At 42.3% G+C, this 10336-nt stretch overlaps 1 protein-coding gene across 1 annotated transcript; it reads right to left on the bottom strand.

Moving 5' to 3' along the window:
- LOC138017783 (uncharacterized) lies at positions 1-969 on the bottom strand. The gene is made up of 2 exons (XM_068864763.1): positions 750-969; positions 1-581 (listed from the first exon to the last, which is right to left on the bottom strand). The coding sequence occupies exons 1-2, from the start codon at positions 967-969 to the stop codon at positions 1-3; spliced, it is 801 nt and encodes a 266-aa protein (XP_068720864.1).
- Between the last annotated feature and the right edge of the window lie 9367 nt (positions 970-10336).

Raw genomic sequence — 10336 nt, 5'->3', positions numbered from 1 at the left:
TTAGTATGGTGGCTGTTGTAGCTGGGCAGAAAATGAATCATCTCTTTCATAATAATGCTGATATGGAACTCTTGGGGGCTCTGTTGCTTGAAAGATTGCTGATTGGACTGCAGACTTAACCCTTCGTTGCAAATCTTTATCCCCCAGGTGTCGGATGGAACTGGTCACATCCCTACCGAAAATATCCCATTCATCTTCAGGTGCAGATGCTGCATTTTTTGCAAGCTGGTTCAGGGCAGATGTGGCAGACTCCAGCAAAGGATTGTCATCAGATCTCTTCCTCTTTGTCGTGTACGTAGTGCTTGCACTTTTAACACTAACATTACTCTCGCTTTCTGTATCTGCATTATCATAATTTGCCAGCTGCTCCTCCTCACCTCCAGGTCCTGGTGATGAATCTTCATCTCTGACATTAGTAAATACCTGCCGGTTGCTGTATATTACCTCATCTAGGAAGCTGCACTCATCGAAAAACTTCCACTTTGATACATAAACATCGCTTGCCCCACTACCTGTACCCTGGCTCTTCTTTATTTTTCTCACCTCTTCAGGGTAAAATGTTCGTAAACTCTGTATTTTACCTAAGGAATTAAAGCCAGATAAAAGAATGTAAATGCAAATTTTGATTTTTTTTTATTCAAATGGCTTTGCACAAAAGCCTACAAATTGCAAGTAAAATTATTTCAGTTTAGCAATATATATCATACATTGTTGCTTTATATTAACGATAACAACAGTGGTAGGCATACCTTTGAGGCTTGCCAGATCAACGTCTGGCAATTCTTCTTTTATCACCTGCAGTACTTCCTCGTACTGTGCTTTTTTTACGTTTCGGTTCTTGTATGCCTCGCTTTTGGTGTTCCAGAGACTCTCCTTTTCTCTGACGGCCTCTAGCAACAAAGTCACTACTTGATCTGGCCAATAAATTCCTCTATTGGAAGCAGCGCTGGTCGACGTGGAGGCCGCCATTTTGATCGCGTTCTCGCTGGAAGCTTGGGGACCACCAATATTTGCCACATTTTATGTGACACGAGCAATTTTCTGTGTATGACAATTTTTATTTGTCACATAAAAGCTAACACGCCAGCTTTTCAGCAAATGTATTTGTCACATAAAAATTGGCCAATTTCCCTCATCTACACGAGCAAATAAAAATTGTCACATAAAAGTTGTCACATAAAAATTGCTCGTGTAAACAGGGCTTTAGAACAGAAGTTGACCCGCTAAAGAGACTGGAAGTGTAACTTGAGCGATGTGATTTTGTGAAAGTACTCCTTCGATCAGATTATTAAAATACACAGTGAATCTCAGGAACGACAAAATGTATTTTGTATTGGGGGGGGGGGGGGGGGGGCTAACAAGCAAGCGCCGGAGATGCTAACCTGTAGTGGTTCTGGAGGGTTCTGGAGGAAGAAACCAAGCAAGAAGCCAAAGCGATTAGCAGAAAAATCGATGTTGAGAGTTTAACAGAAAGAGTTAAGAAAATATTACATAACAGAAAACCCCGTAAACCCAACCAACCTGGTTACAACCGAAAACACGAAACATGCCCGGCTATGGGAGCTACATGGGATTACAGGTGTACTGCAAGAAGCTAAACCACTACGCCAGTGTATGTATTGCGAAGTCAAAAGCTGAACGCCCTTGGGGAAACCAAAGTTATCAAGAGAGAAAGCGCAGAACAACGCGTCTGCAAAACAAAACCCAAAGAGAGAAAAAATGTGACGCCCAGCAATTCCCGAAGGAGCAGCGTAGCCACCAGGGTGCAACCCAATCCAAACCCTGTTACCACTCACTTGCAAGAATTCTACAAGAAATGAAGAATGATGACAGCTCAAGCGAAGACGACACACTGTATTTGCAGCATTTAAACCTACATCACACTAGCCGTGAAAATCAGACATCTTGAGGTAAAAATCAACAAAATAGAGGTCAAAGCCGAGCCAGACAGGGGATTCAATGCGCATATCATGGACGAACATCAATTCCAACAATTGCAACAACACATGCCACAGCATACACAAATCAGAGATACAAAAATAAAGTTGAAAACACTCAGAGACGAACTTCCGGTCATTGGGGAAGCGGATGTCATCACATCAAATCAAACGAGATCTGTTAACACAACCATCATGATAATTCAAGGAACAATTGACTCCCCACCACTAATTGGAAGGAAAACACTTGAGGAACTTGGAATGCTTATCATCGACGCCACTGGTCAACTTAAAACACCAAACAAAGAGGTCAAGGCAATTTCCGGCAGAAGTCAAGAAACAAGTAACACCCACACGGAACTCAACAAAATGATAGACAGACACAAGAAACAATTTCAAGGGATCAGGAAGGCAATGCGAGACAGAGAAGAAATCAAGATCAAAGTGCCAACCAAAGAAAATGCCACTCCAATTGCCCAGAAGCCACGCAGAGTACCATATTTACTAACCAATCCACTCAAGAACAAACTGGAAGAATTTGTCTCTCAGCATGAAGCAATTATGTGGTGCTCACCTCTCGTTGTCCAACCAAAGCCCAAAAATCCAAACACCATCCGAGCATGCCTCAATCTGAGATTGGTCAACAAATGCATGTTACGTACCAGGCAAGTACAAGCACCAATCACTGAAGACTTCATAACATAATTCAAAGGATGCAAGGTCTTCAGCAAGTTAGATCTCAACCATGGTTACCACCAGTTTACAATAGACGAGGAGTCACGACGGAAAATGACTTCTTCAACACCATGGGGAAATTACCGTTACAAACACCTTGCGGTTGGAGGACTGAACAGACAAGACCTGTTCGACACTGGAATAGGGAAGATCATCTCTGGCATTCCCCAGGTACTCAAGGGAAGCCATAATGGTTGGAGGACTGGACTGGACAGACCACAACACAAATCTTAATGCAGTACTCCGGCGCATTGACCATAAGACCATTACCTGACCCTTCGCAAAGAGAAATGCGAATTTGGGAAGTCCACCCTAAACTTCCACGGGCACCTATTCACAACAGATTGATTAAAGCCCAGTTCTGATAAGATCAAGGCAGTACAAGATTGCCAACCTCCAAAGTACAAAGAGCAACTTATTTCATTCCTACAGATGCTGGCATACCTATCACAGTACATAAACAACTTTTCAAGCAGATGTGAACCACTATGATGCCTAACAAGGAACAACGCAAAATTCCATTGGACGACCAAGTAACAACTGGCATTCCTGGCTTTGAAAATGGCAATAACCACTGCCCCGGTGCTCATACCATACTACCCAGAGAGGGACACCCTAGTCATCTGCGACGGTAGCCCAAGAGGGCTAGGAGGAGGCCTGTTTAAGAGAATGCAGCACGGGTACCAACCGGTCCACTACATAAGCCGTACCCTAAGTGACACTGAGAGAAGGCATTCCCAGATAGAGTGAGAAGCCTTAGCTGCAGAATTCGCTACATCCCGACTGCAAATGTACCTCATAGGAGGTACTGTAATTTATGGGCGATTACCCACGCGGTAGATTACCCGCATCGGCCATTTCTTGCAATAACAAGAAAAACACTTCAACAGATTACCCGCACTAGCAGATAACCCGCACCCAAAAACAAAAGAAACTTGTGAACTCACAAAGTTATCTGCACGAGCGATAACTTTGAGCTTATACGCAAAAGTTAAACTCTGACGGCCGCATTTAACACCGGGTATTTTGACTCAAAATTGTTTGTGGCTACACTTTCCGTAAAGATTGAAGCGTGTATTTTTCATTCAGTCAATTACCTCTTTGAAACCATATACAGAGGTGCAAGCAGAGCTATACCTATCAGAAAACGTTGTATTACACCTGGACAAGATCAGCCCACTAGCAAACCTGAGAAAGAAGATTATCAGAATCGCGCACAAACAAGGACACCAAGGTTTCTCTCAAACCAAGGAAATGATCCAACACAAGTACTGGTGGCCAGGCATGAACCTACAAATTGAGTGCGAAATCACCACAGAGACAAAACACACCAAACCACCCAAGATGAATACCCTTCCAGGAAGACCATGGACAACGGTAGAAGCAGACTTATGTGGACCATTTCCCAATGGACAGTACACCCTGGTAGTAACAGACCAATAATCCAGATACCCGGAGATAGAATTTGTCACCACCACATCATTCGAAGCAACAAGAAAGAACTTAAAGAAAATTCTCTCAACCCATGGAGTCCCAGAAACCTTACAGACTAACAATGGCCCACCATTCAACTCACATGCATTTGCAGAGTTCACAAAATAACCAGGATTCCAACACAAATGCATCAAACCAGTCTACTCCAAAGCACAAGGACAAATAGAGGGATTTAACAAGATGATAAAAAAGACAATGACCATTGCCAGACAAGAACACATAGATCCCCAAGAAGCCATCTAGGAGATGACACCATATCAACTATTGATGAACCGGGATGTGAGGACACCATTTTTCCACTGAGACCAACTGCAAGGATGAGCAAGTTCAAAAACAGGACTGCACCTTCAAGCAGAAATGCAAAGACTACCACGCTAAACAGAATAACACGAAAGTCCATACTCTCAGAGTGTGCGAAGCAGTCATGGTCAAACGCGAAAACAAGCGAAAAGCCCAAACACCCTACACAAGTTAAAGGATCCCAGATCAGCCCAACAAGAATCAAACATGAGAGAATCATCTGCAGAGATGCTTCGAAGTTCGAACTTTTGCGAACGGGCACAGCAAGTATGGAGAATAAGGTTACCCTGCAGATTTGTCATACACAAATCTTCAGTTCCCAAAAGAGTCGCAGAACCACTTCAAGAACCCGCCGAGGAGACAATACTGACAGACACTGTAGAACCACCTCAAGGACCTGCCGAAGAAGATCCTGAACCACCAGAAGAAGCGGTCCTACCAAGACAATCAGTGAGACTCAAAGATTGACATTCAAGTCTTGATTTACGGATTTCAAACAATGACATTCTGAGTCCTAATAGGTCAAAATCAACCTTCACCCATGAAAATTATATTGGCTGCTTAGAATCATTTCATTTATTCAACCAGTGATTTGCTCAATCATAGATTCTCAACAGCACTGTAATAACAGATAGTATTTAAAGAATAATCATCATTTCAAGGAACTCAACTGAAAGGGGAGGGATGTCGTAATCGGACCTTAGTGATTGACATGTTGATTATGCAAATTGTAAGTGTAACTTGTGTAGTGTTTAGCTTAAGAGACATTTGGTGTTTGACGAATCTGTTTATATCTCAGCCATCACTACATTTGGCGACGAGGACAGTGATATGTGGAATACCAAAGTTGTTACCAGTTAAAATTTGCACGGTTATTTTGTCCAAACTATCGGAATGTCAGTGCCTGGAGAGCAAGCGAGCAGCTCGGCCACATCAACGACTCCCACTGATCCTGGCGGAGTGACCGTGAAACAAGTCTTAGACATCCACGGCCTACCTCACTTCGACCCAAAGGGAGAGCCAAATTCACTTTCTATTCGATGGAAACGTGTCTTTAACCTTTATATGGCCTCAAAAGGAGTAACCAATGAAGGTCAGAAAATAGCATTGCTGTTACATTTGGGAGGTATGGAATTACAAGAGATTTACTCTACTTTAGTACCTGAGGATAACGAAACTACATTTAACGATTGCTTAGCAGCTCTGGATAACTATTTCACGCCAAAAGTCAACATCCCATTTGAGCGACATGTATTTCACCAGATCCAACTGACAGAGGGAGAAACCATGGATCAGTTTGTTTGCCGACTACATCAGAAAGCCACATCTTGTGATATTGCTAATGTGGATGAAGCCATCCCAGACCAGATCATTGAAAAATGTAAAGATTCAAGACTCCGTCAAAAATTTCTTGAAAAAGCAAGTGATGCAACCTTGACTGTGCTACAGGAAACTGCACAAGTCCATGAGGCGGTCAACACTCAAATGCAGTCCATGGGAGGTCTTGAGTGAGTTAACAGAATCAGTCAAAAAGATCATCAAAGGAAAGGAAAGGAGAGGGCAGGAAAGAAATTTGGAAAAGAAAAGAAGGTGTTGAAAGAAAGGAAATGCACCTGTTGTGGCAGAACTGGTCATTCTGAACGAGAGAGGAGTTGTCCACTACTCGGAAAAGCCTGTAACAAGTGTGGTTTCATGGGTCATTTTGCCGATCTTAAGTGGAAAAGAAACTTCCAGGTGAAAAACAGCGTTCAGATGGTGCTAATTAAATTTCAGAGGATCCAGAAGAAGATTATTATGCTTTTGTTGTGAAATGTGGCGGTGACTTGAGTGGAGTTGCTGATTTGTGCATTGGGGTGTGCGGCTTAAGAACGTCCTTATTGACTCAGGAGCAACACGCAATATTGTGGATCGTGATACGTGAGAAAGTTTAAAACAGGAAGGTGTGAAATGCAGATCCCAAAGGTGCGAAAGGAAGCTGTTTTCACATGGCCAAAGTGAACCCATTGAAGTAGTTGGAACATTTGAGAGCGAAATTTACTGTGAGGTGTCTGGAGAGAGGTGTGAAGCTGAGTTTACCATTGTGGAAAGTCATGGCAGAGCTTTGCTTTGAAGGGATACGGCAGAGAAATTGAACGTGCTAAGAGTTGGCCCTCCTAGCTCACCCCAAGCATACTCTATCACAAGTGAAGGAACATCTGCACACATTGTTAAGAACTTTCTTGATGTATTCATGGGAGTGGGCAAATTGAAAGATTACCAGCTGAAATTACATGTGAACAAAGATGTGAAACCTGTTCCACAACCTGTCAGAGAATTACCATTTGGTCTAAGAGAGGAAGTCGACAAGAAATTAGATGAATTACTAAAGGAAGACATAATCGAAGAAGTACCCAGTGGCCTACAGAATGGGTTTCACCTCTTGTACTTGTCCTGAAACCAGATGGGGACATTTGCATCTGTGTCGATATGAGAAGAGCAGATGAAGCAATTGAAAGGGAAAGGCACCCTATTCCTTCCATCGAGGAAGTCCTGCACGATTTAAATGGGTCTACTGTTTTCAGTAAGTTGGACTTGAAATGGGGCTTCCATCAAGTAGAGCTTGATGCAGATGGCTGCAAAGGAGTTAAAAATATTGCTGACACTTTAATGATCCACGGATGTGGAATCCAGGAACATGATGAGAATCTGCTAGCTGTTCTGCACCGTCTCAGAAAGTGTGGATTGACCTTGAATGCAAAGAAGTGCCAGTTCAGACTTCCAAAATTAACATTCTTTGGACATGACTTGAGCAAACAAGGAATTTCACCAAGTGAATAGAGGGTGTCTGCACTTCAAAATGCCAAGCCACCACAGAATACCGCAGAAGTCAGATCGTTTTTAGGGCTAGTAAAATAGTGCACCAAGCTCCTGCCAGATTATGCCCACGTCGCTGAACCGCTCAGAATCCTTACAAAAAGGGATCAACATTTCATGAGGGGAGACGCGTAAGAGAAATCCTTCCAGAAGTTGAAAGATCTGCTAACCCAAGCAGATACACTTGCCTACTTCAAGAATAAATGCAGCATGCAAATTGTAGCCAACGCAGGTCCCACAGGTAGAGGAGCTGTTCTCACTCAGCTACAAGATGGCATGTGGAGGGTGATCTCCTATGCATCGCAAAATCTTACCGACGTGAAAAGGCACTATTCCCCGACAGAAAAGGAAGGTCTTGCATTGGTATCAGCTTGCGAGAGGTACAAGCTGTATGTTTATGGTCGAGAATTTGAGCTGGAGACCGATCATAAACCTCTGAAGCACATGTATAACACATCCTCTAAGCTGTCTGCATGAATAGAACGATGGGTCCTTCCCTTGCAGGGATACAATTTCACAGTGATTTGCCATCCTGGTAAGACCAACATCCCTGACGCCCTTTCAAGGCTAAATTTTATGGATCAGAAAGATCCCAGTGGCAAGGAAGCTGACTTTGTTAGAGTTATTGTACAAGAAAGTACGCCAATGGCTATGACTGCAAGAGAAGTTGGAAGAGAATCAGAAAAAGATCCTGAAATGCGTAGTGTTAGATACTACATACAAAGTGGTGACTGGTCTCAATGCAAAATGCCTCATTACCTGAGTGTGGAGAGTGAACTTTGCACAATAAGAAAGTTAGTCATGCACATAACAAGGATCGTCATCCCTCAGAGCCTCAGAAGTGAAGTACTGCGTTTAGCACAAAACGGGCGTCAAGGTATTATGAAGATGAAAACACAGTTGAGAACGAACATTTGGTTTCCCAAAGTAGACCTTGATGCGGAGAAAGTTTGCAGAAGCTGCCCGGGATGCCAAGTAGTGGGAAAGTTTTGTCCACCTGAACCATTGCAGTGTGTAGAACCACTGTCGGGACCATGGCATTATGTAGCCATCTATGCCTTAGGTCCATTCCTTCTGGAGGAAACCTACTTGTAGTAGTGGATTACTACAGCCGTTTCTTTGAAGTAGAACAACCCTCCGCAGCACACAACCTCCTCTCAAAAGATGATTGAAGTGCTAACACCCATATTTACACGGTATGGCTACCCATTAAGTCTTAAGTCGGACAATGCTCCTCAATTTATGTCCGAAGAATTTGAAGCTTTTGTAACTGAACATGGGATCGAACATCGCAAATCCACACCTCTCTGGCCCCAAGCAAATGGGGAAGTAGAGCACCAGAAACGAACGTTGTTGAAGTCTCTCAAAGTGGCTGAAGCAGAAGGAAGAAAGTGGAAAGAAGGATTAAAAAAGTTCCTGTTAGCATACAGAACAACCCCCCACAGCAGTACAGGAGTAACCCCCCGCATTTCTTATGTTTGGAAGAGAACTTAAAACCAAGTTACCGGAACTACGTCCCAAGAAGAGTGTTCTGTATGAAAGCATTAGAGATCGCTACTGGAATCAGAAGCTTGCAGGCAAACGGCGACACGCCCTTGATAACTCTATCACTCCTGGAGATAAAGTCCTTATCGAGAACAGCAAGTTGACTCCCAACTTTGAGACCAAGCCTTGCACTGTTCAGACAAAGAGCGACAAGAACTAACCTTGAAATCAGCCGAAGGTGCAGTACATTGGCGAAATAGTTCATTTGTTAAACCTTATAAAGGCCCAGAGGAGCCGGAGAACTCTGTGGGAGCTGAAGCCCCAGCAAGTCCAGTGATCTCACCCCTGCCTATAGGTACCTCAGAAACCTCAGAAAACACAGAGCCACGGAGAAGGCCAAACGGAACTATGCGGATGCCGGCTAAGTTTAAGGACTTTGTTCTGGAAAAGTGAATAGTTTTAAAAAGGCTGTTGAAGAAAAACAAAATGTTTTGAGATTGTTCAGATTGATTATGAATCTCGGGACAATATACTGTGTTAAGCATTTTGAACATTTTATTGTTTATCATACGCTGAGTTCTGTTTTCACAAAGGAAGGGAACGTAGTGTTTAGCTTGAGACATTTGGTGATTATTACTACATAATGTACAGAAGTGGAGAAGCATGGCGTGTTTGTGAATTAAAGTGTATTATACTTAAGTTTGAGGAATCTGTTTATATCTCGGCCATCACTACAACTTGAGCAACGTGATTTTGTGAAAGTATTCCTTCGATCAGATTATTAAAATAAACATTGAATCTAAAAAGACGTATCGTGTGAATCTCTACAATACAGATGCAAGAACTGTCTGAAATATCAGGTCCAAGTCATTGCCTGTCACTGTGAGCAATGTATCATCAGCAAAGAGTCTAATAGAAAATATATTAGTAGCTTTGATGATGTCATTGCATAAATCAAAAAGAGAAAAGGTCCACAAAGCCCTGAGGAACGCCAAAATTTATAAAAGCAGTTCTGAAAGATAGCCATTCACAAAAACCCTTTGTTTTCTCTTTTGAAGATAACATCAAAACCACAGATTTTCAACTTCTTCTATTCTGTAAAGGGCAAGCTTAGAAAGTAAAATTGAATGATTGACGATCGAAGGGCTTACTCAAGTCTAAAAATAAAGTAAGTGCATAAAGAATATTATCAATGGCTATAGTAATTTCATTTACGAGATCAACTAAACAGTCAGTTGAAGTTCTACCTTGTCTAAAACCATATTGATTAGGTACATGTATAATAAGGTCTTCCATAGCAAAATATAACACAAGTTGGTTGAGAATACATTTTTTTAAATATTTTACTTTCAGAAAGACTTTCTTATTCTAAGACTTTCAGACCACTGTAGGAACTTTCCTTGGTTCCTTGAAGGATTGTTCGAATGCAAGTGCCAGTGGCATGAAACTTAAACAATTTGAAAATTGATACTGGACCAATCTTTGAGTCAAGCAGTGGCTGCACATTTGCAAAATGCTCCATCATAAGTCAG

This window comes from Montipora capricornis, chromosome 9, assembly GCF_036669925.1.
Source record: "Montipora capricornis isolate CH-2021 chromosome 9, ASM3666992v2, whole genome shotgun sequence".
Classification (NCBI taxonomy): domain Eukaryota; kingdom Metazoa; phylum Cnidaria; class Anthozoa; order Scleractinia; family Acroporidae; genus Montipora; species Montipora capricornis.
Note: the sequence above shows the minus strand (reverse complement) of the source record. Positions and strands in the feature narration are given on the sequence as shown.